The sequence below is a fragment of the Huiozyma naganishii genome, chromosome 5 (assembly GCF_000348985.1).
Source record: "Huiozyma naganishii CBS 8797 chromosome 5, complete genome".
NCBI classification, from domain to species: Eukaryota; Fungi; Ascomycota; class Saccharomycetes; order Saccharomycetales; family Saccharomycetaceae; genus Huiozyma; species Huiozyma naganishii.
In genome coordinates, this window is record NC_035926.1 from 566,990 (window position 1) to 592,184 (window position 25,195).

At 46.6% G+C, this 25,195-nt stretch overlaps 13 protein-coding genes across 13 annotated transcripts; 8 read left to right on the plus strand and 5 right to left on the minus strand.

Moving 5' to 3' along the window:
• Positions 1-144: 144 nt before the first annotated feature.
• PLC1 (phosphatidylinositol phospholipase C) lies at positions 145-2,829 on the plus strand (the record flags this gene model as incomplete). The annotated part of the gene is made up of 1 exon (XM_022608275.1): positions 145-2,829. The coding sequence occupies one exon, from the start codon at positions 145-147 to the stop codon at positions 2,827-2,829; it is 2,685 nt and encodes an 894-aa protein (XP_022464787.1).
• A 1,866-nt stretch (positions 2,830-4,695) lies between these two features.
• HO (Hop) lies at positions 4,696-6,447 on the plus strand (the record flags this gene model as incomplete). Its single annotated transcript, XM_022608276.1, has 1 exon — positions 4,696-6,447. The coding sequence occupies one exon, from the start codon at positions 4,696-4,698 to the stop codon at positions 6,445-6,447; it is 1,752 nt and encodes a 583-aa protein (XP_022464788.1).
• Positions 6,448-6,692: 245 nt separating this feature from the next.
• On the minus strand, positions 6,693-7,694 carry PTP1 (tyrosine protein phosphatase PTP1; the record flags this gene model as incomplete). The annotated part of the gene is made up of 1 exon (XM_022608277.1): positions 6,693-7,694. The coding sequence occupies one exon, from the start codon at positions 7,692-7,694 to the stop codon at positions 6,693-6,695; it is 1,002 nt and encodes a 333-aa protein (XP_022464789.1).
• Positions 7,695-7,913: 219 nt separating this feature from the next.
• Positions 7,914-11,294, plus strand: BRE4 (Bre4p; the record flags this gene model as incomplete). Its single annotated transcript, XM_022608278.1, has 1 exon — positions 7,914-11,294. One exon carries the CDS (start codon positions 7,914-7,916, stop codon positions 11,292-11,294), a length of 3,381 nt encoding a protein of 1,126 aa, XP_022464790.1.
• Positions 11,295-11,608: 314 nt separating this feature from the next.
• Positions 11,609-13,051, minus strand: MFG1 (Mfg1p; the record flags this gene model as incomplete). The annotated part of the gene is made up of 1 exon (XM_022608279.1): positions 11,609-13,051. One exon carries the CDS (start codon positions 13,049-13,051, stop codon positions 11,609-11,611), a length of 1,443 nt encoding a protein of 480 aa, XP_022464791.1.
• Positions 13,052-13,246: 195 nt separating this feature from the next.
• On the minus strand, positions 13,247-13,957 carry IES2 (Ies2p; the record flags this gene model as incomplete). The annotated part of the gene is made up of 1 exon (XM_022608280.1): positions 13,247-13,957. One exon carries the CDS (start codon positions 13,955-13,957, stop codon positions 13,247-13,249), a length of 711 nt encoding a protein of 236 aa, XP_022464792.1.
• Positions 13,958-14,202: 245 nt separating this feature from the next.
• On the plus strand, positions 14,203-16,362 carry GYP7 (GTPase-activating protein GYP7; the record flags this gene model as incomplete). Its single annotated transcript, XM_022608281.1, has 1 exon — positions 14,203-16,362. The coding sequence occupies one exon, from the start codon at positions 14,203-14,205 to the stop codon at positions 16,360-16,362; it is 2,160 nt and encodes a 719-aa protein (XP_022464793.1).
• Positions 16,363-16,568: 206 nt separating this feature from the next.
• On the plus strand, positions 16,569-17,075 carry YPD1 (Ypd1p; the record flags this gene model as incomplete). The annotated part of the gene is made up of 1 exon (XM_022608282.1): positions 16,569-17,075. The coding sequence occupies one exon, from the start codon at positions 16,569-16,571 to the stop codon at positions 17,073-17,075; it is 507 nt and encodes a 168-aa protein (XP_022464794.1).
• A 145-nt stretch (positions 17,076-17,220) lies between these two features.
• Positions 17,221-18,150, minus strand: PHO13 (4-nitrophenylphosphatase; the record flags this gene model as incomplete). The annotated part of the gene is made up of 1 exon (XM_022608283.1): positions 17,221-18,150. The coding sequence occupies one exon, from the start codon at positions 18,148-18,150 to the stop codon at positions 17,221-17,223; it is 930 nt and encodes a 309-aa protein (XP_022464795.1).
• Positions 18,151-18,376: 226 nt separating this feature from the next.
• On the minus strand, positions 18,377-19,675 carry ADE12 (adenylosuccinate synthase; the record flags this gene model as incomplete). The annotated part of the gene is made up of 1 exon (XM_022608284.1): positions 18,377-19,675. One exon carries the CDS (start codon positions 19,673-19,675, stop codon positions 18,377-18,379), a length of 1,299 nt encoding a protein of 432 aa, XP_022464796.1.
• Positions 19,676-20,251: 576 nt separating this feature from the next.
• GUD1 (guanine deaminase) lies at positions 20,252-21,628 on the plus strand (the record flags this gene model as incomplete). Its single annotated transcript, XM_022608286.1, has 1 exon — positions 20,252-21,628. The coding sequence occupies one exon, from the start codon at positions 20,252-20,254 to the stop codon at positions 21,626-21,628; it is 1,377 nt and encodes a 458-aa protein (XP_022464797.1).
• Positions 21,629-21,779: 151 nt separating this feature from the next.
• On the plus strand, positions 21,780-23,543 carry ADY3 (Ady3p; the record flags this gene model as incomplete). The annotated part of the gene is made up of 1 exon (XM_022608287.1): positions 21,780-23,543. The coding sequence occupies one exon, from the start codon at positions 21,780-21,782 to the stop codon at positions 23,541-23,543; it is 1,764 nt and encodes a 587-aa protein (XP_022464798.1).
• Positions 23,544-24,089: 546 nt separating this feature from the next.
• Positions 24,090-24,752, plus strand: KNAG0E02940 (uncharacterized protein; the record flags this gene model as incomplete). The annotated part of the gene is made up of 1 exon (XM_022608288.1): positions 24,090-24,752. The coding sequence occupies one exon, from the start codon at positions 24,090-24,092 to the stop codon at positions 24,750-24,752; it is 663 nt and encodes a 220-aa protein (XP_022464799.1).
• Positions 24,753-25,195: the final 443 nt, after the last annotated feature.

Below are 25,195 nucleotides of genomic sequence, written 5' to 3' on the forward strand. Positions count from 1 at the left end.
ACCACACCGCGGCCACAGTATTGTGACGTGTGTGTGTTTTTTTCACTTGTTTTTTTGTTTTTTTGATGTTCAAATCATACAGATTCCATGGAAGAGTATCTCTTCATCAAATGAATATGCTTGGCGGACTGATACCAAGTCGTGATGGTGCCGTCTGATGCACCAAATGATTTGCAGTATTCAGCTTCGGTCATAATTGATAAAACATCTTCCACGTCCCAGAATAATCGTAGTGTATTGAAGACTTTGATTCGGAAAACCACAGATCTGGCTCAGGGCGCAAATCACATGTACAACGGGGGTCCAAACAACGAGTATGATCAATCTGTCGGACCACTAACCCATTCTCATTCCTTTGATGATCTTTTTGCCTACATGAGGACACGTAATATATCACTGAACAAAAGATTAAGGGATTTATGCCAATCGTTACATAGAGATGGGATACAGATGAGGAAGGTAACTAGAAGGAAGCGGGTCTTGTACACATTCAAAATAGATAGCGATTGTTCCAAATTACTATGGAAAGCGGAAAGTAAATCGCTACTATTGGATTCGATAAAGGATATTCGAATAGGAGAAATGGCAAGTAATTATAGAGAGGAGTACAGCATCGGTAATGAGTATACAGATTTGTGGATCACTATAATATACACTGTAAACAACGACAAGTTGAAGGCATTGCATGTCATAGCAAAAAATAAACAGGATTTCGATACTTTCTTCAAGTGCGTCTGTGGTATCGTCCGTCTGAGGAAGGATTTAATGGAAGGCATGTTATTGCCTTCAAACTCACAATTTGCAAGTATTCACTGGCACAGCACAGTATCAAATAAAAATGAGGATGAAACAAAGGACACGCTGACCTTTTGTGATGTGAAAAGGTTATGTGATATGTTTCACATTTACTGTTCTTCTTCACATCTCAAAAAGATATTTGAGATAGCAGATATGAATCAAAACAGGTTATTAAACTTCACGGAGTTTCAGCTCTTTGTGAAGTTACTGAAAGAACGAAAGGAAATTCACCTCATCTGGCTCAAATTAACGGACTCTAAGGAGTATATGGATTTACAAATGTTTAGACGCTTTTTTGTTGAAACTCAGGGAGAACCCGCATCAAGTGAGAACTCTGTTGTGCGAGAATTTAATAAGTACTCCACCGAAGGTCACATGAATGAAGAACAATTTACCAAGTTTCTAACTGCCCAGGAGCATTTGAATGATATACGGACGATAACGGATTTAACTAAGCCGTTAAATCATTACTTTATTGCTTCGTCCCATAATACATACTTGCTTGGGAAACAGATAGGAGAAACTCCTTCCGTTGAGGGGTATGTTCATGTATTACAACAGGGATGTCGATGTATTGAGATTGATATATGGGACGGAGAATCTGGTCCGGTTGTTTGTCATGGAGCCTTAACTGCATCTATTTCGTTAAAAAACGTCGTCGAAGTTATTAAAAAATATGCATTCATTACATCTCCATACCCATTAGTCATATCGCTAGAGATAAACTGCAGTCAGTGTTCCCAAAATGCTGCCAGTAGCATTATAAAAGAGACGTTGGGTGATTTTCTTTATAGAGGGGACGATAAAAACGATAATTTACCATCTCCACTAGCTTTAAAGCACAAAATCATTATGAAGGTGAAAAAACCGAAAAAGGTCAGCTTTCAGTATAGTGGTCAAAATTCCTCATCTTCAAAGGCAAATTTATCTTCATCCTCATCTCAGTATGACTTTGCCACGTATTCACTTAATTCATCGAACGACTCGGAAGTGGATGTTAAGGTTTTTGCGGGCAAGAACCCTAAATGCACCCCTACTACAAAGAGGCAGATCAGCAGTGACGATCTTGTTTCCACAAGGTCGGATCTGGTGAGTGGTTCTGCTTCTACAATAACAAGAATAAAAAGAATTGGTTTGAAAAAAAGAGTTGAAACTACAGATGATATGTTTGAAATATCAGGTATGCACGGTATCAAATTTAGAAATTTTTCTCTTCCCGAATCGAAGACATTAATGCATTGCTTTTCCTTGAATGAAAAACAGCTTAGTTCAATGATGAAAGACGTTCCAATGAGGCTTTCTGTTGATAAGCATAACAGAAGATATCTAATGAGAGTATATCCTCATGCACTCAGATACAAGTCGTCAAACTTTAATCCAATAAACTTCTGGAAAATGGGTGTGCAAATGGTTGCTACTAATTGGCAAACAAACGACCTTGGTCAACAAATTATTTTGGCGATGTTTCAACTAATGAATCCAAAAAATGAGCATCTGCATTCAGGTTATATTTTGAAGCCAAAAATGTTGTTAAACAGAGTTTGTAAGGCAAGGGATATACCGGTTCTTTATAGATCTCTGAAAGAACGCGCACCTCGTCAATACAAAATCAAAATTAGTATTATATCAGCTCAGTTACTTCCTCGCTTGAAAAGCGATTTCAAAACTGAAGCTGGTTTTGGTCCATCTGTTACCTTAGATGTTATTTCTGACGAAGAATCATATTGTCCTTCAATTTCAATTTCAGAGAATGGAACACTTTTGAATAGCAGAACTGCGGTGACAAAAACCTGTGAGGGCAATGGATTCAATCCAATATGGGACATGGAAGTAAATTTCATTTTGAAAGACCTAAATTTTACCTTCTTACGATTTGTGATTAACTCCAACGGTATGCAGTTAGCAACCAATTGTATTAAACTGGAATACTTGAAAAGAGGATACAGACATATACCTCTGTACAATTCCAGAGGTGAGCAGTATATTTTTTCGACACTGTTCATTTATTCTTCTATCGACACTAACGACTAACCTACTCAACATATCTACACCATTTGCATAAGATTTATACATAAATCAAATAATGAACTTTTATGATATCGACGACATTGTTTGCAGAAATTGCGGTAACCATCTTTTAAAGTTTTTTTTAGTATTACGTATGGTAGGATAATTTGTGGGAGTCCCTCAATATAGCTGGCTGGCAACCAATTATACAACGATACGGAACACTGTGAACCCGGATGAGGGATTTGTTCATAGGTACAACCAACGGGTAGACTAACCTATATACTTAGGTAATGACTGATACTAGATAGCTTGTATAAGAACCTAGTCTTACGCTAACAACCTATATTGTAGTTTATATATTTATGGCAATTTCTATTTTCATCATAATTATTTTGACATCAACTAGATTGAACGCTGATTGTGAGACTATACTAGAATTATTGTTGCTATAAAAATATTTAATAAATATTCCGAGACTATTCCTGGTAGCAAGAAGGAAAAGATTAAAGTCAATTATCAGCTGACCATTGGTCAGAATATCGAACAATTCTCTTTCAATGCCCGAGTCTTTGCCAAACAGGCAAAACAGTACTTGTATTTTTCTTGAAGACTCGGACTCTCGTAGTTTGCCCTAAGCCAAGGCATAACTGGAGACAACAATCATTGATAAAAATTTTGACCACAGTTCATTGTTTTTCGACTTGATCTCTTTTTTAAAGGACCTTGATAGTAAAAACTGGGAGGAGTCCAATTTCTTGACAACTTTTACAATGATATTTGGATTCGTCAGGACATTGTTATCTAAAAGGAACTTTGCTTGGAACTTAGAAATGTTATAATGTAGTACCAAGCCGTGTGTTTCTAAGGGCATCCAATATTCAGACCAAAAAAAAATGGACTGAGTAAGTTTCATTAGAATACAGGTTCGTGCTTGGCTCTATTGAATAGTTAAGTTTATTACTTCAAAGATATCAAAGGGTAAAGGAAAAGGACACAATTTCAAGCAGCTTTAAGAACACCTGAGAAGATATCAGGCACCATAACCATTCCGTAATCACAAATCAGAAAAAGTTTTTTTTTGAGGTGAAAAAAGATTTCGAATCTTTTATTATCCTAGACCTGAAATTTTATGTTGAAAATTGCATCAAATTGATTAGGGAAAATGGCACCTTAAAAAAAAGAAAATGGCTGGTAAACCGCCAGTTAATCAGTGGCTCACTAAAAATGCTCTGCTTAGTAGTCATTAGCGGGCTAAAATAAATCGTTCCATACACTTATAGGTAGCTAACATCAGCCTTTTCCAATTTTCGTATTTTTCATTGAGTCTATCACATAGGTGCATGGTTCTGGCGAACTTTCATAAATCTCTCAAATAATTGTCGTGTACAAATGAAGAGGGCATCTTATTTTTGGCGTCTGGGGTAATTTCTTTGGTAAACGCCTCATGCACAATTTCAAATTTGTGTACAGAATCTTCTTGGAAGATATCTTGAGAAACGCGACTCTTCCAAATACGGATTACTATGTTCACATTTTTTTAGCACATAATGTTGTCTGCACAATTACTTTCTATTGCTACAGTTGCTATGATTTTTCGCGATTCTTCCTATCTGTACGTGATCTTTGCTTTCCGTATGGTTTGTCTAACCGACAATAAAAACACGTAAACCACTGTTTATTTCAGTATTATTATTTGTTGTTTGAAATCGGTACCTTACCATTATCGATGATATCAACCATTCACAATATGTCGGATTACCTAGGCATCAGAATAAATCTTTTCGTGTCATTATAAGATGACCTTGATTGACGAGAAGTATACTATTTCCCTAACACAGTCATCTAATATTTTTATTGTCATGTTGGCATTACATGACCCATTACACCATGTTTGAAGAAGGTACCGAGCTTATTTTAGCTACTGGAGAGAACATTCCTATTCATGATGTGGTAACAAACTTATGGATTAAATGCACAAATGGGAAATTTGCCAGAGTTAAATCTGTAAGAAAAGACATTCAAACAACATACAATCTCTCGCAAATAACCAAGCATCGTCCGGAAAATAGTGAAAACATCCGTGAATTTCCTCGATTAGAGTTGAACTGCACATTAGGCCACTCATTACCTTTAGCTATAATGGTTCAACCTCGACTGGAAAAATATTCTAAAATGAAGAAATATGCCGTGAGATATCAGACACTTACAGAAACTATCACGTATGATGGTAGGTGTATCACTGTTCCAAAGTTCCAAAATAAGTACTTCCCAATGACAGTGGAGGGGAAAAACCTGGCAAATAGTTTTCTGAAATTGAGTAAATCTCAGTTGCCCCAATACCTAAACTTTGATATTGAGCTTCGGGATCTAGACTATTTGCAAACATGCATACGGAGTGACTGCCTTCTGAAATGTCATCCGGTGATTGAGGGAAATGGGGTTTTATCAAAATACTTGACTGGTCAAACAGAACTTGTAACACCAAGTACAATAGCTATGGCATGGATGCTGGGTCTTTGGATTGGGGATGGGACCACAAAACAGCCGGAGATATCTGTAGACATTAAAGATGTCGCCCTACTGGATAATTTGCTTAAAATTGGAGAGAAATGGGGACTCCAACCTAGCTACAAAGATGGCAGAATTCCTTTACGTGCCAAGCACGTCAAGCTATTCTATGGAAATCCAATTGTAGGAAAAAGGTATAGGCACCTCACTACATCAAACCCTTTTTGGAAAACGGTGAGTGGCCTCGGTTTCAAATCCAGAGACGATGGCTCAAAACAAGTTCCGGAATTTTTGTGGCATGATGATGTTGAGATTCGAGAAGCATTTCTTGCCGGGTTAATCGATGCGGACGGTTATGTTAAACCTGGGACTTCCAGCGACAACAGATTTGCGGTTGCTATCCAAACAATATATGTTTCGGTCATGAAGGGTATTGTGAATATTGCTAGATCCCTTGGAATTAAAGTTTCAGTAACGGCCAAACCTGCCAGAAAAAACGTTATATTGGGACGGTTAGTGTCTTGTGAACACACTTACGAATGCCAACTGGTTGGCGGCAGTCCCTTGCAGAATGTTTTATCCTATTGTAAAAGTGGACACAAACATAAAACCAAACCTTTAGAAGTGTCAAGGGATCCAATATATTTCCGGTTTCGGGAGTCCAAAAGAGGCCCCAACTGGGCTTACACAATAGGGATAGAAAGGGAAACTAACCATAATGAGCCCCTTCTTCTTGGAAACAAAATGGCAGCAAATACCTGTGGTGACAATTGCCTCAAAGAACAAATTAAATGCTGTCCAGTTAAAACACATAAAAAGTGTATTGCTTGTAGTAGAGTTGGAAGTAGACACTTTTACAGTGATAGAACAGGTGCAGGTCAAACTTGTGGAAAATGCCATGCCCGATACGTGTGTTCTGGGTATCAATGTTATACATGTCATTATATCCCTGACAGGAGAAGTTTAAAAATAGCGAAACAGCACAAAAGTTATAAGCAGCTTGCAAATAAAGAAATTATTCCCTGCAACAGGTGTCAAATGGGAAACTTGATCCATGACTCAGTTCGAAATTCAAAGAAGACATCTCTTGTTGACCTGGGGTCAAGAAGGTCTTTGTTTTTGACATCGTAGTTCAGAAAATGTGGGAATGCATTTATGAAAAGGTGGACGCATACATAAACAATAAAAGATTATATATTACTTCCTAGAAGTGAGACTTAACAGAGTATGTTCCACTTTTGATCAGAGTGAAAACAAAGCACTCTTTTGAGGCTGATTGTGACATTTCAAAAGGACCTTGTCAGCTGAAATTTTGCGAAGAACGTGCACCAAAAATTATGCTTTTGATGAAATCGGTTTCGAAATCAATGAAAAATTCACTGTCCTGTTTGTAAATCAAAGAGATACCTAGCGGCGTGGTAAATAAACAGAAATTGGTCACTCATCTGAACCATCTTCATGCGTTGCAATCTCAACTGAAGAACAATCTGTTCTATCAGATCCCTCTTATAAGCTGTTGGCAATAGTTTTCCTTTGGTGAAGTTAAAGTCCTTTGTATCGTGAATTAAGTGGTCCAGGGCAATGAACGTTCCTGACCTACCTACACCAGCCGAACAATGGACAATAATTGGATTTCCTGTAGAGTTCAACCTATGGGAATGTTGGCACAATTCCATGATAGGGACGACTTCTTGTGGTCGACTCATGTCTCTCCACTGGTCAAAGTAGAAGTGGTGAACACTCTTAACTGGCTCTCTGGAACTCTTAGGAATCAAATCAAGTGTAGTCAGTGTGTACTGATTGTTGTACCTCTTGGAATCCACAAATTTTATAGTAAGATCGCGACGAAATTCAGTACTGTCCCGTGTAGGATCCCCTGAAGGGCACTGTATCTTCGGGGAAAATCTTTCCGTATCTGAAGCCTCACCCATCGGCCAATACTGGTGACACTTTTCCCTTCCATGTTCTATTAACGGCGTTACCATGACGATTACAATATCTTTCTTTGGGCACTCATCGTAACACATTTGCCAAAACTGTTCCCAAGTGGCCTTGGTAGGGCCCTGTGTAGCAATATAGTACCCTGGCGACATCGATTGACCTGGGACATCTACCTTGGTATACGATGCGTTGATGTAGTCATTGCTGTTTTTACCACGAGATTGCAAATGAACCCTATTCCTTTCATACGGCATAATATTCACATATCTGTTCCTTAGGTCATTTTCGGGCGAGATACTAACGCCAAGCGACCACCTTGAGTAATGGTTTGCTGCATTGGTAGCCTCGCGTAATCTCTCATCCTCTTGTATTTGAATAAAAGAGAACTTCTTCTTTAAATCAGCGTCAGACTGACAAAGATACCACGGGTAGTCCATCTGCAACGGCGTAATTTTTGATGTCTTCTAGCGGCTTTACCAGGTATGGAATGCTAAGCTTAAAGTAGTCTTTCCTCTTCAGTAGGTGGTCGTTGAGAATCTCCGAAATTTCTAAGTTAACTTTTTTCTATAATAAATTGTGATTGATGAACAAGTACAGAAAAAGACACCGATAACTACCACTTCTGGAGGGCTACGACGAGTTGCGCAATGAAGCATATGGGTCCATCCAAGCTGCACACCATTGCAAGACTGAATGAGGATATCAATTTTGATAACGATGAATCCCCTGGGATATCCAAGGGGTCTTATCACAACCAGAGATCGTATCTTTCCCTTTATGAGATGAGGCACAAGAATCTTTCGATGCATCCGCTCGGCTTGGAATCGACAACTCCACAGAAATCAGCTGCAGAGGTGTCGCAATTGAAATTAGAGAGCTTGATTCTGGACAAGAATTGGAATGATAAACTAGACGACTTCCAGCTAGAAGAACTCCGAGATGGATTTTTCGATCCCATGTTCACTAAACCAGAGAAAAATACGGCAGATTACTACGATTCCTATCCCAAACGTATTAAGAAGCGTACCTATTCAATACAAACAATACTGCCTACCATCAAACAATTTTTCACTGGCAAATTCAAGGACAACTGTAAAAATAAATGGCCCCAAGTCTTAAAATTCGTTCTATCATTCTTTATATCGTTTGTTCTCTGCGTAATACGTCCCTCTGGTGTATGGATAGGACATAACCATCGATATTTGATGCCAATAGCTGCTATACTACATCATCCAGTTAGAAACATCGGGGTACAATTAGAAATGACAGCATTTTCCATCCTGGGTTTAGTATTTGGATTGGGCTGGTCGTCCTTAGCCTGGTATGTCTCCACGGCCACAAAAGTAGTTTCGAATTTCCAAGGTGGTATACTCTTTCAAAGCTTGTTTATGGCACTGATGTTTTCCGTGTGGCTGAAGTCCTATTACCCAAGATTTATGTATTTTGGGACATCATTCGGCATGGCCATCATCTATACACATACAGTCGAATTGGTTCATCATGCTAGCATGATGCGGTGGATGTTTTTCAGAGACTTTGCATTATCGTACGTTTTCGGGTTGATCCTTTCTTTATTAATTTGTGTTCTGATTTATCCCCACAGTGGGAATGAATCATTAATGACACACTACAACGATACGGTGAAATCATTTAGGGAACTACTTGTTGGTATGGTTGACTCAGAACAATTTAATAATAAAGAAAAAATGTCCGTGCTTCATTCTAAGATGATCCAGTCGTTAAACATAGATCTTTCCGAAAGTTTCAGAGACTTTTTTAATCAAATGTCAATTGCACAGTTTGATAAAGATCATCTCGAACAATTTAGAAACCATTTAACTAGCTTTTCAAGTCCTCTACGTGTGATACCATTGATGAACATGTTGTTTGACAAGGAAGAGTTAGAAAAACTTTACACCAACCTTGACACACACGCCGAAGAATCAAAAGGTAAAGGCTCGAGTAACGGTATTGCAAATTCAAACTCTGCTTCTTCCTCTCAGAGTCCTGAAGTATATTCAGCTTCTCACTCACCTTTCACCCCCAAAGGGACAGACTTACCTCATCATCTAACTGGATACAGTGAGTTTTACGTAAAGATCTTGAAGAAAACATTTTCAAAGCCGGTTTTTGATCTGATTTTGGAGATGATATTGGTTCTGGAAAAGGTTTCCATGGCACTAACTGCATACAATTACGATAGGTCATCCAAAAGGGATCCCAAGTCTGTTGTACAAATATTGGAGGAAGTGAATACTAAATTGAAAAAGAAAATCTATCGGCTGGATATAACATACAAAAAATTTACCCAGAGCAATATATTTTCCCAGGACTTATTGAGCGATCATGAATCTGTTAATATTTTTCTGTATCTGAGGTACCTCAGAAACTCCTCTAAACAGCTTGTGGGTGTGGTGGAGAGTTGCGTGACATTATCGACTGATATTCATTGGAGAATACAGCTTCCTCAATATCCATTAAAAAAGGCGTTACACAGACTACCAAAACAGTGTGCGATAGATGAGGGTTCTGATAGTTTTTTGCGATATTTTGAAACTAAAAAAGCAGTCGATGACATCTTCGAAAGAATTTACAACTCTTATACCTCCAAGCACGCCTATACCAAACCGTTGAATGAAAATGAAAGGGTCAGAGCTATTGACCATCGTGATTTTGGCCTTCATACAACGAAAAACACATACAGGTATCGATTGTGGCAGTTAAGCCGAATTTTAGTTGGTCCAGAGATGAAATGGACTTTCAAAATTGTATTTGTTATTGTGTTCTTATGCATACCGGCCTGGTTACCAGAATCCCATCATTGGTACGCAAATTATCAATGTTGGTGGGCCCCAATGTCCTTTTACATCCTAGTCCACAGAAAACCAACAGGAGGGTATAATAAGTTATTGATGAGACTGGGCATTTCTGTTCTCGCAATGTTTTGGGGCTGGGCCGCAAACCAAGCAAGGCACTACAGTAACGCTTTTGTCATCTGTACTTTTGCAGCTTTACTATGCGTCCCAGCATCGATAAACCTATTATGGTATGGGAATCCGAAGGTCACTTTTGCAGCTCTAATTAGTTTTACCGTGGTTGCTTTGGAGCCTTACTCAATAGATGACCGTAGTACCCTGAACACGGCGTCCATTTGGAAAAATACATGGATAACAAGTCTCTCTTTGATTATCGGCATACTCGTATCTGTGACCATTAATTGGATTTTTTGGTCATACAAGGCCAGAACAGAACTCCGTCTTGCAATGTCTTCCTTATTGCTACATCTTTCCCAGTCTTACCAGTCTATAGCGGACCGATATTTGTATCGTGACACTAATGATTCTCCGACGGAAATGACATTAGCATTTGCGCACATCAGAGAAGTTAGAATGACACAAAATATTGACGCTGTTAGGAACTTACTGAAGCGGGCACGTTTGGAGCCAAATTATATTTCAAATTTTAACGCGGATAAGTACGACACGCTATTGACATCATGCCAGTATCTTTTGGAAAAGTTGATTGAGGCACGTATATCTGGGACGTACTTCGAAGTATGGGATCGAGATATGAACAAAGAGGTAACGAGGGCTTTGCTATCACTACGGAGGGACAGCGTTGCTTCTGTGATTTTTGTTTTTTATGTCATTGGGAACTGTTTCAGATCAAGAAATCGGATCCCAAAATACTTACCGAACACTATTTTGTCAAGAAAAAGGCTGTTCGACTATCTTTCCGCATTTACCAGCCATACTGACCCTCGAGAACACACCAATACTCATACACAAGAGCATTTAGGGACACAATTACTGAAGAACAAAATCGGAAAGTTTTCACAACCCGAGGAGAAGTACGAATCTGCATTTGACGATGACGTAAATTTTCCGCCGAAGCAGGAATTTTCGGTAGATGAATACCAGAGGCTGCATTGGACCGAAGTTTATGGTGTTGTATTTGGCAAAGCGTTCACAGATGTGTGTGAGGCTGTACAAAACTTATCCAACTGCTGTAAAGACATTCTTGGAGAAGAAGGGTGACGTTGAGTGTCCGTGACCGTCTTTACTCAAGTCTTTCCCCCTTTGGGATCTTTGGCTGTAGTCAAATAAATGTGAGGTTGATATATAGTACAAATACAAACTGTCGGAAGCGCTGGTATTCAACTACTTTTATATAGGCCGCAAAGAATGGCAGATATTGCACTCCCTGATTTTCCGATAATGATTATTTCCCTTCCAACCTAGCAAAGATCATCACATGGGTGAATTCTGGATATCCTTAAATGATAGATCATGTAATATAAGGGCCGCCGCACTCTACGCAGAGATCACGGCCCATTTGTCTTTTCGCAAACTCATGTCCTTTGTTTTTTGTTGCCTTGTTGATATTCGTTCACATCGGATGGAGTTGTTACATTTGATCCTACAGAGCTGGCTGCAACACTTCCAATTGTATTAGGGTGACCGGGTGCAGATTTTGGGGTGTTGTTTGAACCAATACCACCGGTATCCACGCTTGTCATTGGGGACACTCCACTTGGTCTCCTCTTTTTGGTTGATGCCTTCCTTTTTTTGGAAGGCGGCTGTGAAGAGGGTCCCTGCATCTGTGGTGATGCATGCTGCTGCTGCTGCTGCAAGTACGGTTGTTGTTGTTGTTGGTAAGATTGTTGTCTTTGAAGCAACGGCTGTTGCCGCAGGTATTGTGATTGTTGCTGTCGCTGAGGTGGCATATGTGGCCCTGGTTGTGGTTGTGGTTGTGGTTGTGGTTGTGGTTGTGGTTGTGGTTGTTGCTGTGACTGCTGCTGCTGAAACTGGTTTTCCCTCTGTACGATGTGCGCATTTTCTTGCACGTATGAGTTCAATGCCTCCAGGGGACTTTGAATCGAATGAGTTTTTTGGAAAACTCTCAAGTTCTTGAGTGCAGACATCACTGCGCTTACTTGCATAACTCTGATGAGACCGACCTGCGAGCCGTACACAGACACGTTCCTGAACACGCTGAAATACGACCGAAGCTGTGTTATCGCATCGAAGTTTGACGGGGCGTTAGACTGCTCGTCAGCCGTATGACCGTTACTTAATTTTGAGAAGATCTCGTAGGACACCGTTCTGTTGGACAGTAGTTTCTCTAGTGCGTTCCATTCGATCCCCGGGACAAACGAGTGCATGCAAAGATCCCCCCAGTCCAATTTCAAAGACGGCGCAAAGAGTCCCTTGAATTGGATGAAGTGTGTGATGTATGATCCGTCTGGGTAGTGGTAAGTGATGGTCCCCTTTGGACAACTGATGAATATGCACCCATCGCTTAGAACCTCCGTTTTAACCTGCTGCGGGGACAGTTCCAGCCTGACGACCCCGAGCTTCCACAGCGTCACCAGAAGCAAGGGCAGCAGAGAGACTAGAAAGTCCAAATGCCTGAAATCCACGGGTGAGGCCTTACTGTACCGTATGGTAGCATTTGGAGTGAACATCTCCCGTACAAACCCACGCCAGTAGTCTATAGACGACAATTTCGTCTGTGCCATATTGATCATGTTGATCATGTCGTGGAACTTCAGCACGGCCATCCCGGCGACGTACTTCCTCACGTTGGCCGACATCAGGATCGGACCTGTCGGTCCCACGGGGACTGTACCTCCGCCCATTTGCGGAGGCTGTATACCGTGTTGCGGTACCCCCGTATCGTCCTGTTGCTGCTGCTGCTGCTGCTGTTGCTGCGGAGTGTCAACGCCGGCTCCATTCGCCATCGCGCCGTCTCCGCCCTCAGAGGTCTGTCTTTGCCCACAAAACTGCTCCATATTTCTCCACAAGCCCAAGTACCCTCCGACAGTATACACAGCCCTCAAGAACGAGCTGCTGAATGCTGCTGGAGGCTCCCTCGCCGCCTCAACGAGACACTCCAACCTGTAAAGACCGTCTTCGAAGTCGAGGATTTTGGAGAATTTTTGGTTCAAACGGACGACGACAACGGTTTACACGTGGAACCAGTGGACCTAATCGAAGCAGTAGAGGTCCAATTGGCCCGTCCTGAATGTGCGGCGCATCCCCTCCGAGCGGTACGGTCTCCGCTGCCTTTTGAAGAGCGCTCCTGGTTCCGCGTGGGCGTCGTCAACGGCAGCGGAGCCCCGGGAGTTGTCGTCGACGTGCGCCCGCGTCTTCGAGGCACGTTTCTTGAGTAACTTGTTGATCGTGTCCCGCTTCTCCTCCTCCAGCTTCTTATCCTTCATGTTCTTGCGCTTTCTCGCAGTCTCTGCCCTGCGTAACTGGGCCTCCTGCGCGGCATCTTCTGGTTCGCGAGACTCGTCAGCGTCCTCCCGAGGCTCCTCCTCTTCCTCTTCCTCCTCCTCTTCTTCATCATCAATGGGTTCTTCACCGATATCCTCTGGGATTCCGTCGTCTTCGTCGTCGTCATCGCCGATCATCTCATCATCTTGAGATCGAGCATCTGGAAACTCTTCCTCCTCCTCTTCCTCTTGACCACCGTCTGTGTCGACGCTCTCTGGCACGTACTGCACAGTTTTCCGCTTTCTCAACGACGTTCTGAGATGCGACTGACCCTTCGTATCTTGCACTCTCAACCTCCGGGACTTCGCCGTTTTCCCATTGGGTCTCCTGGGGGCTTCATCCACCCAGTCGTCGTCGCCGTTGACATCTATATCGACGTATTCCTCGCTGCTGCTGCTGTCGTCGCTATTGCCCTTCATTTGCACTACTGAAAAAACCCCACTGAGTCAGAACACAACCCACCAATACGAGAGACACCGTTCACGCCTTCCACTAACCGTCTCGACCCTCTGTTCGTCTCTTCGTCTCTTCGTCTCTTCGTCTGTTTCACAATTTGAACAATATCAAACCGTTTGATGATCTCACGACGGCATCTCGAAGACCCCACAGGGTAGTCGTTCTAAACACTGGGACACTGCTATTATTGCCATTCACACACTCTGGTATGCTGCTACGATTGGTCAAGTCCGCAGCGTACATTCACCCGACCACGGTCGCCGCAGAGAACGTCCCAGGGTACCTCATCGTGGCGTCCACTCGCGAGGATCAGTCGCTATACATCGGTTGGATTGCCGATTCGCTGCTGGGACCCGGCATCAGAAAATGGCTGCTTGAGATGGAGTTGAAACTGGTCGAGTCGACCTCCGTTAGGGCGACTGGCGCCTTCAGGGACCTCTGGAAGAGTTCCCAGGGGAGGTCGCACTCATTTAAAGTTGCGCTTACCGCTGTGTACTCCGTCGAGTTCCGCCCGCCCAGTTCGTCTGGGTGGTGGCACGGGTCCCTGATTGTGTACCCAAGGGACGACCACTTGGTGCTCCCCGCGGTGTTCCTACACGACGCACAGTGCCCCTCGACGGTCCTCAGAGAGAAGATCCTTAGCAGGAACTTTGACCCGTTCGACAAAGAGGTGGGGCTTCATTGGGGGGGTGTAGACGTGCTTAACTGTCTTAAGGGTGCCGCGGAACTCCGCAGGACGGAGGCCAACCCGAGCGTCTGGTTGGTGAACCCAACACTCGATGACCTGAGAAACTACAATGGGGACGGAGTCGTCGAGACCCCGCAGTTGAACCCTGACATTCCTGGCGGGACAGGGGAGTCCCTATGGGAGGCTACGAAATGGTCAGTGCTGGCCAAAGTCGCCGACTTCACCGCTCGTACGAGTAAGTTCGTCAGCGGTGTATTAAACTCTGGCGGTGACGGCGGCGCTGTGCCCCGGAGTCTGCTTGCGGATCGCGTCGTGGACGACTTTGATGCAGCAAGGGTGTACATGGCGAAATGGTCCCTTGGGGTTAAGCAGGAGGCTCAACGGTACCAGCTGACGAACCGGCTGGACTCCGCGTATATTACGACTCTATCGCATGAGGTCGGGTTCGACGTCTCGAGGGACCAACAGTTCACGCCGACGGAGATGAACGTTGCTACACAGAGAGGGTTCACGCTTACGGCGCTTAAGTGGCGGTCGCTGTTCGACTTGCAAGGCAGGCTCAGCGTGACTGTCGGAGAGGTCAAGGACTTCATCTTCCATGGCGGGGTCGCCCCAGAGATCAGGAGTGAGGTGTGGCTGTTCCTCCTTGGTGTGTACCCATGGGACTCCTCTAGGGACGAGCGTGTCCAAATCAGCGAGACCCTAAGACAATCGTACCTTGAATTGAAGAACGAGTGGGTGTTCCGCACTCCGGAGTCGTACGACACGGAGTACTGGGAGGACCAAGTGTTCCGGATCGAGAAGGATGTCCTGAGAAACGACAGAGATATCCCGCTGTACAAGCACAATACGGGCGATGGGCAAACGGCCAGTGAGGACGCTTCTGAGGATCAAGAGCTAGAGGAGGCCGGTGCACGTTCTCACTGGATCATCAAAAACCCACATTTGCTCAAGCTAAGGGACATTCTTAAGACATACAACGTTTACAACAAGGATCTCGGGTACGTGCAAGGCATGTGCGATCTTGTTTCCCCGCTGTACAGCGTCGTCCAAGACGAACCTTTCGCGTTCTGGTGCTTTGCGCACTTCATGGATCGCATGGAGCGGAATTTCTTGAGGGACCAATCTGGGATCTGCGACCAGATGATCACTCTGACTGAGCTCGTGCAGTTGCTCCTGCCGGAACTATACGAGCACCTACAGGCGTGCGACTCTGAAAACTTGTTCTTTTGCTTCCGGATGCTTCTCGTGTGGTTCAAGCGCGAGTTTGATTTTACAGAGGTCTGCTCGATCTGGGAAGTGTTCTGGACGGACTACTACTCGTCGCAATTCCAGCTGTTCTTCGCGCTCGCGATCCTACAGAAGAACGCGGCACCGATCATACAAAACCTGACACAGTTTGACCAGGTCATCAAGTACTTCAACGACCTGCAGGGCACAATGGACTGGCACGACCTCATGGTCCGCAGCGAACTCCTCTTCATCCGTTTCAAGAAAATGATCGACGTCATGGACCGCAAGCAGGAATTGGCGACCACCACAATCACTACTGAAACCTCAGAGGAGCACCGCGCACCGCCGAACGAGTCTCAGCACCTCCGGAGACTGCTCTCCCGCGACATCGTCATCCAACGCGAGGCACTCATCGCTGACGGGACCCCGAAATCGGATTTACGCTGAAAATTTTTCCTCTTCTCGAACTGAAAATTTTTCTTGTGAAGAACGATACGGGTTGAACAGTTGACAAGGAAGGGTTGCGTAGTAGGGCCTGTGTGTTGGATAGACGGCAGGGTGTTTCACTCGGTGGATAGACAATTGGTGCACTCGGTTCTCCATCTTTTCCATTTTTTTTCTACACACTCTTTTGAGCTCTCCGTTCTGCTTAGATGCTCGACGTTATACCTTGCGAGGTGATCAATTGGACTATACTGAATGAGATAATATCCATGGATGAGGACGACCCGGAGTTCTCGAGGGGTCTGATCACGCAGTTCATAGACCAGGCGGAGAACACTTTCCACGACATGGACGTGCATCTGCACGGGGACGGCGACCTGAAGGAGCTGGATAATCTGGGACACTTCCTCAAGGGGTCCTCCGCGGCGCTCGGGTTGCAACGGATAGCGTGGGTGTGTGAGCGGATCCAGAACTTGGGCAGGAAGCTGGAGCAGGAGTTCCCCTCGAGAGAGACGCTGCTGGACAGCTTGCCCGCCTCCGCAGGGGTCCAACCGCAGGACAGAGTGGAACCCTCAGTGGCCCCCGCAGTGGGTGCACAGGAGGGGAACGACGACGCGGTGTACTTGGCTCTGATCGGCAGGGCGCTGGCGCAGGCAAGGATCGAGTTCAAACTGGCCAGGACGGAACTCTCGCAGTACTACGGGGCACAGCTTTGATATGGCACTTCACACACACACGGACTTACACGGGATATTATCTTACACACGCACTGATGTATAAGCGTTTCTATACGTAACTATATACATACATATCTGTGTGATTAGTTAACAACCATTTCTCATGGACATGAAGTAGAGGTCTTCACGCCTTCTTGCTCTTCTGATACATCTCGTAGATGTCGCCGAGCTTGGCGGCGTAGTAGTGAGGGCGAGGGTACTCTTCCGTGACGGCAAGGGCACGCTCCGCGGTCTCAATGCCGGAGAGGACCAAGAGTGTCCCTGCGAGACCACCCTCGACACCGAACCGGACGTCCGTGTTCAACCGGTCGCCCACCATGCAGGTACGCGTCTTGTCGAGTCTCTGCGAGTTCACAATCGTGTTCAGCATGTTCATGTTCGGTTTCCCACAGTACGCGGGTCTTCTACCGAGGAACAGGCAAGGGACTCGATCATCGACCCTGCACCGGGCAAGATGTGCGCCTTTTGGGGGAAAGTGGAGTCCACGTTGGTCCCAACAAACGAAACGGTGTCCTCGAGTTGCAAGTACTGCAGCGTGACCGCGAGTCTGTGGTAATTGACCTTCGTGTCGAGCCCCGCAACGACGGCACGCACAGCAGGATCCAGTCCATTGACAAGGACGGGATAGCCGCGTCGAGGGTTCGTTCAACAGCGGGTCAGCTCCACCAAGAGCCTCGTATCCGAGCTTGTTCAACTCTGCACCGATCCCGGACTCACCAAACACCCACACTTTGTCCTTCCCGGGGACGAGTTTCAAGGAATCCCTCACGTACAGTGCCGAGGCGGACCCAGAGGTAAAGATTTGTTCCTCTTCGACGTTGATCCCAAAGGACGCAAACTTCTTAGTGTAGTCCTTTCTCGATTTGGTCGAGTTGTTCGTCACGTAGTAGACCTTCTTGCCCAGAGCCTTCAGCAAGTCCAGGAACTCGACCGTGTGGGGGAGCAAATGCGTCCCGAGCCACAGCACACCGTCACAATCGAACAGGAAGTTGTCAAATTGGTCCAGGAACTTGACAGCTACTTCGCTGGAATTGATTTCAATGGGTTCAGACATCTTATAGAAGAACTAAAAATCGAGAGGGGAGCAGCAGCAATTCTTTCAACCACACAAGGTCAGTTCCAATCGATGTCAATTGCAAGTTTAGGGACTCCCAGGTCCAAGTTCTTTATATAGTTCGAAGTTCGTCAAAAAATGAGATAAAGAGATACAAAAAGTGGGTTATGTGTCACTACTTAGTGGTGCGAATAGGGGCATCTTCCTCGATCCTGGGCCGTATGTCTCAGACGTCGCGATGTAGCATGCTGTCTCTTGCTGGGCCCGTGCCGACCCACTCGACGGGGACGCCGACGAAGTCCTCGATGAACTGCAGGTATTTCTTGGCGTTCTCTGGGAGGTCGTTGTACGACTTTATCGAGGTGATGTCCTGCTTCCAGCCGGGCAGCGTGACGTACTCGACGTCGACTTTGCCCAGAGTGTTCAAGTCTTCTGGGAAAAGGTCGAGTTTCTTGCCGTTGAGAGTGTAGCCAACGGCGACTGGGATCTCGTCGAAGGTGTCCAGGACGTCCAGTTTCGTGACGTTCAGCGACGTGTACCCGTTGATCCACGTGGAGTACTTCATGATGACCAAGTCGAGCCACCCACAACGCCTCTTGCGGCCCGTCGTGACACCGTACTCCGCGCCGATCTGTTGCAACTTCTCCCCCTGTTCGTTTAGTTGTTCCGCTGGGAAGGGTCCCTCACCGACACGCGTCGTGTACGCCTTGACTACCCCGTAGACGTTTTCAATGGCGCGCGGTGGGATCCCGAGACCGGTCAACACACCGCCGATTGCCGTGCTCGAAGAGGTCACGTACGGGTACGTCCCGAAGTCAATATCAAGCATCAGCGCGTTTGCACCTTCGACGAGGATCTTCTTCCCCTGGCGGATCGCGTCGTGGATGAAGAACACGGAGTCCACCACAAACGGTTTGAGCGTCTCACGGTACTGTTTCATCGCGGCGAGCTCGCCCTCGTAGTCGTAGTCGAAGTGGCCGTACCGGGCCCAACGGGTCTCCAGCAACCGCATGTACTTCGTCTTGAACTCCTCCCACGAGTTAGGGTCGTCGTTGACCAAGTGGTGGATCCGCAACCCGGAACGCGACGCCTTCGTCGAGTACGTGGGGCCGATCCCTTTCCCCGTGGTACCAATGTTCTTCCCGTCTTTGGACCTCCCGGCAAGCTCAAGCTCACGCAACTTATCCGTGCGCTGGTGGAACCCAAAGACAATGTGAGCACGCGAGGAGATGAACAACCGCTCCCTCGCCGTGGTCATACCTTTGGACTCGATGTTCTCCAGTTCTTGGAAGAACGACGGGATGTGCATCACAACCCCGTTCCCGATCAAGTTCAGACAGTTCGGGTTGACAAGCCCGGAGGGGAGCATGTGGAAGTCGTACTTGACCCCGTCAACGACAATCGTGTGGCCAGCGTTGTTCCCACCGGCACATCTAGCGACAATGTCGTAGTGACCCACGAGCAAATCGACCAACTTCCCCTTACCTTCGTCCCCCCATTGCGCACCCAAAACTACGTTAACCATCACTGTACACTCTAAATGAAACGCCCGACCTTCTGCCTGTGCGTGTGCGTGTCCCAACTATCAACGGTGGAACCAGTCCTGACATTCTGCACCGTCTTATATAAACAATTGAACAGTGAACAATACCGACCAAGAGAAGAATGCAGTAATCGAGAAAACCTCGAGCGACGAATGGAGCGTGCACGGTAACGCACCACGAACACCTGCCCCCCACCTCCCCAGTGTGACGTGGATCCCAAGGCCTCGAACGAGTCACGCACGCACCCGTCGGGAACCGGTAATTGATGCTGGTTCGCTTCTGTAATTGCGGTTCCGGGAGAAGTCACAGCGGTGCAAGAGACGTTCGCTCGAAGAGATAGATAGGGCTTCGTGTCGTGTCTTTGGGGGGGTGGGAAGCACGTTGATGCGATAAGATAAGGGACTGCGCAATCGTGGTGACGCCTTTGGTCGTTTCACCGGTCCACGTTCCACTATAAAGGTGTGGTGGTGCAAGCTGTAGATTGATCGTCTGTGGGTTCTTGGCTCTCTCTTGCGGTTCTTGGTGGGTTCGTGTTGTAGTGGTCCCGGTGGGAGAGGATGATCACGACTGATGGGACTGTGTATGTAGGAGCGTTTGTCGATACACCTGCGCTTGGCGTGTTGCGGTGGAGGGATCTCTGTGTCCGTGTGGACGGTACGGGGACCGTTGTCGCGGTGGTGCCACTGCCAGAGGTAGAGAAGAAGCCATTGACCCTAGAGCAGATCCGGGACGTGTGCTTCCCCGGAATGCAGTGCGAGGTGCGGGACCTCCGCTGCGGTGCCGGTGGTGCCGGTGGTAAAGCGGCGTGCGTGTTTCTGCCCGGGTTCATCGATACGCATATACATGCGTCGCAGTACGCAAACTGTGGGCTGTTCGGGTCCACCACTCTGCTGGACTGGCTCAACAAGTACACTTTTCCCCTGGAGGCGTCCCTGGCGGACTTGCAACTTGCAAGGGAAGTGTACGGTGCCGTAGTGTCGAGCACGCTGCGTAACGGGACCACCACGGCAGTGTACTACGCGACGATCGACGCACAGTCGAGCCAATTGCTTGCAACGCTCTGCTCAGAGTTAAACCAGCGTGCGTTCGTCGGGAAAGTGTGCATGGACAGGGAGGGCCCTGATTTCTACTTGGAGACCACAGAACAGTCGCTCATCGCTACTGAGAAACTGGTCAATTTCTGTAGGGACAAGTTGCAAGACGATAAAGTGAGACCCATCTTGACCCCGCGGTTCGCACCGACTTGCTCCCCTGAGTTGCTCTCGAAACTGGGAGCCATGAGCAAGAGCAGACGCATCCCAATTCAGACGCACTTGTCTGAGAACGAACGCGAGATCAAATGGGTCGCCGAGTTGTTCCCAGAGTGCTCCTCCTACACAGACGTGTATCACAAGCATGGCCTACTTGATAAGGGTACCGTGCTTGCACACTGCGTCCACTTGTCCCGCGAAGAGATCCAGCTCGTCAAGGAAACTGGCGCAGGGATCTCGCATTGTCCAATATCAAACAGCTGTCTGACCTCCGGTGAGTGCCCGGTTCGTCACTTACTACAAGAGGGAATCCCCATCGGGCTCGGGACAGACGTCTCGGGCGGCTACTCGACGAGCATTCTCGCTACGGCCCGCCACGCGCACCTCGTGTCCCGCCATGTTACGATGAAGCAACCAGAAGTGGAACCCTTAACCGTTGCAGAATGTCTTTACTTGGCCACGCTGGGCGGGGCCACGGCATTGAACATGCAAGACGAGCTGGGCACGTTCGACGTCGGCAAGAAGTTCGATGCGCAATTACTGGATCTCGGCGCACAAGATTCACCGGTGGATCTGTTCTCATGGCAGGGGATCTCCAAGGAGGACGTCCTGTCGAAATGGTTCTTCAACGGAGACGACAGAAATGTAAAACAAGTCTGGGTACAGGGCAGAAGCTCTTTATAACTGGGGCAGTAGAACAACAGCGGATAACTGTTATCATCATCATTCAATATTATTATTTTGTGTAAGAGAAGGTGTTTTATATATGTAGTGAACACACAATTTCAAAGATTACCGCTCACATTTCTCACAATCGGCATTGCGCCTTCAGATAATGGCCTCTCCGTCTAAGGGATACTGCTCGTCACCAGTGGGACCCACTCCCGCAAAACTTTTATCGAGGAAAGAGTTGCTGTCACGTATGAAGCAATCCCTACCCAAAACTGTTCAAGAAGGGGAGGAATTGGATGCTGAACCTGATAAAACTCCCTGTAAAGCCGCCGATGTTTCTACAGTCACTGGAGATGAGTATTTCTCGCCCCTCAGTTCAAAGATCTTGGAAAAAGACACTGGCCCCGCGGTTGTTCTGGAGGATGGCGGCAAAGATGCAGATCTAGAATTAACCACCGCCGTAGAGGCTCCCTTGGAGGAAACGCACCACTGCGATGCGTGTGAAGCATTTATAGTGGAGAAAGCCAATCGTGAAGACGTTTTGGAAGTTGCAATGACGAAGTTGGCGAGGACCCGCCTAGAGATCCAGGAGGCTTTCCAATGGTACTCACAGGAACTGCAAAACCTCAAGAGCAGTTTCTCTTCTTTGACTACAGTAGCCGCTCAGACTGGGAAAAATTACGAGGCAAAGGAGAGGATCATTCGTCGTCAGTTCAAGCAAGTCGTGGAGAAACTTCAGTTTGAATATAATCAATTCACCGAAGAGAAGGCCAAAGAACTGTCTGAAAAGGATATGTCACTGACACAAAGTACAAATCTTGTAAAAGAGTTATCCTCAAAACTGAACATCTCTCAGACCGAATTTGAAAGGTTTAAATCCCAAATTTCGCGCATGTCGTTGTTTGGGACCAATATTGGCGATGTGTTGAAGAGTGCATTGGAATCAGAAAATGTCGGAAACTGTATTCTGGACCCATCTTTCAAAAAGAACAACCCTAATGTGTCCGGATTTGCATATACACCAATAACGGAGGTAGTTGAAAAGCAATGCACTGAGACGATTAACAGCTACAAAGAAATATTGGGGGCTACAGAGAAGCGTTGGGAGAAGGAGAAAAAACACTTTGAGCAGGGGAAGGAACGTTCCTGGGAGAACGAACGTGTCAGGTTAACGCAAAGTAACGCATCTCTAGAAACCGAAGTTCACAGATTAGAGAAAGAGCTTGCTCTGCAAAGAGATGCCCTCAGTAAAACGGAAAAAGAGAGGGATAATAACCGAACCAAGCTATTAGAAACGGAGGCAAAATTGCATGCATCGAAGGAGGAATCCTTCGTTAAGCTTTTGGAAGTCAATGACCAATTGGTCAAAGAACGGCACTCCGTGGGCTTAAAATTTAAGAACTGTCAAGTGGAGTTACAGGAAGCTGAAAGAATGCTAGAACAGCGAAACGAGTACATAAACGAGCTCAGAGAGGCGCAGAAGTTACAGCTGGCGACCATGACAAACGTCACTACCAAGTATAATTTATTGGAAGGAGATAAGGACAAGAGTGTGCTCTGGGAGGACCTGTGTTCCATCCAGCCAGAGGCGACGGAGGAGTACTTGCAGTTCGAGCGCTTTGACAGCTTGACCTACGTAGAACTGCAAAACATAGTCAAGAAGTTGGTGGTCATGTTGATGATCCCAATGGACAAAGTGGACAAGAGACTCATCATGACGGGGATCGCGCTGAAATATGAGCGCAACGTGTATTCGTATTTTGCAAACAGGCTCAATTACTTGCTGCATAAGGAAAAAATCCCCATCAAGGAGTACCAGCAGTGTGCCTACCAGCAGTTCAAGTGCACTGGCACTTTGGAGGGCATCAACCACGGCCTCACCGACAAGCTGGAGGAGCTGTATAACGACATCGCTGAAAAGATATAGTTGTGTGTTCATCAATTTGTAATCTCTCAAAACTCCGGGCTATACTTTACAACACTGAATAGCAGTAAATAGCAATAACGTATAGCGTTCACAACTCACTGTCATCTTTGTGACTACGCTCTTTTGGAAAATGGAATAAATTAGTCAAAAATAATGAACCCGCTGTTGAAACAAAGCGACAAGTCCATCTCAGAAGTTGTGAGGAATATACCAAATCGTCGGTTCTTGTAGCGTCTCCGGTGCTTTGTTCAGTCAGTGGAGGGTGCCATATCCTGTATATTTCTCTCTCTCTTTGGCGATGAACAACCACGTGTCCAATCTGTCGAGTGCTCTTCGTAGTGTTAACTTGCAGGAAACTGGCGCACTGGGGCAACAGAACATCATACCGCAGCAGTACCAGCGGCAAGTGCGGGATTATGCGAGCCGAGTGGACAGTTCGCGGCTGTTGGATTTTTTCCAGAGGCAGTCAGATGCTGGGTACACGCTTTTCTCCACCGGTCGGCGCCAAACGGGTTCAAAGTGTCGATTGTTCTGTGTGAGTTAGACATGCCCTTCCAGACTTTCTTCCTGGACTTCAACAGGGGTGAGCACCGAGCACCAGAGTTTATAGCGATCACCCCTAATGCGCGAGTCCCCGTGCTGATCGACCACGCGCTGGACAACATGTCCCTATGGGAATCCGGTGCGATTCTCTTGCACCTCGTGCAGAAACACTACAGGGAGACCGGCAACGCGCAACTGTGGTCGAGTGATTTCATGGAGCAATCGCAGATCAACGCATNNNAGTTGTTCTTCCAAACGACCGGCCACGCGCCCCCGATCGGGCAAGCGTTGCACTTCCGGTACTTCCACCAGGAACAGGTCCCCAGTGCTTTGGAACGGTACGTGGACGAAGTACGCCGTGTCTACGGAGTCATTGAGATGACTCTCGCGGAGCGCCGCGAGGCACTGATCCTCGAACTGGACGTGGGCAACGTGGCGTCGTACTCTGCCGGGACAACTCCACTCTCGCAATCCAAGTTCTTCGAGTACCCAGTGTGGCTCGTCGGCGACAGCATCACCGTCGCAGACCTCTCGTTCGTGCCCTGGAACAACGTCGTGGACCGTATCGGCGTCGACATCCGGGGGGAGTTCCCAGAAGTGTACAAGTGGATCCGGCAGATGTTGCGCCGCCCAACGGTGGTGAGGGCGCTCCGCTGCGGCGACTGAACGCCCGCTCGCACTGCCCCAGCGCGGGCGCGTGCCTGTCAGATAATGTAATCACTGCTCCTCATCTGCAGGCACCTGGTCGAGGCCGCCACAGTTTTTCCGCACAATACGTCCCAAAGGGGAAACCGGAAAAATGTAGGAGAAAACCACGCAAAAAGTCGCTCGAGGGAGGAAGCGTAGCGTAGCGTTCTGTGTGCGATGCCACAGCGCGACGTGCTGGAAAAGGGGTGCTGAAGCAGGTGCTAGGGGGTGGTCGGGCCCCGGAACGAGTAGTATGAGAGTTATTTTTACACCGAGTAACCCCCACAGTTAGGGGCAGGAGGGAGCGCAACAGGACGATGTGTGGAACTGGGCACTCTTTTTTTTCTTTGACTAATATCGCCCCTCGAGTTAGTGAATGAACAGGCTGTGGGAAATTTCTAGAAATTGGGGATTTGCACGAT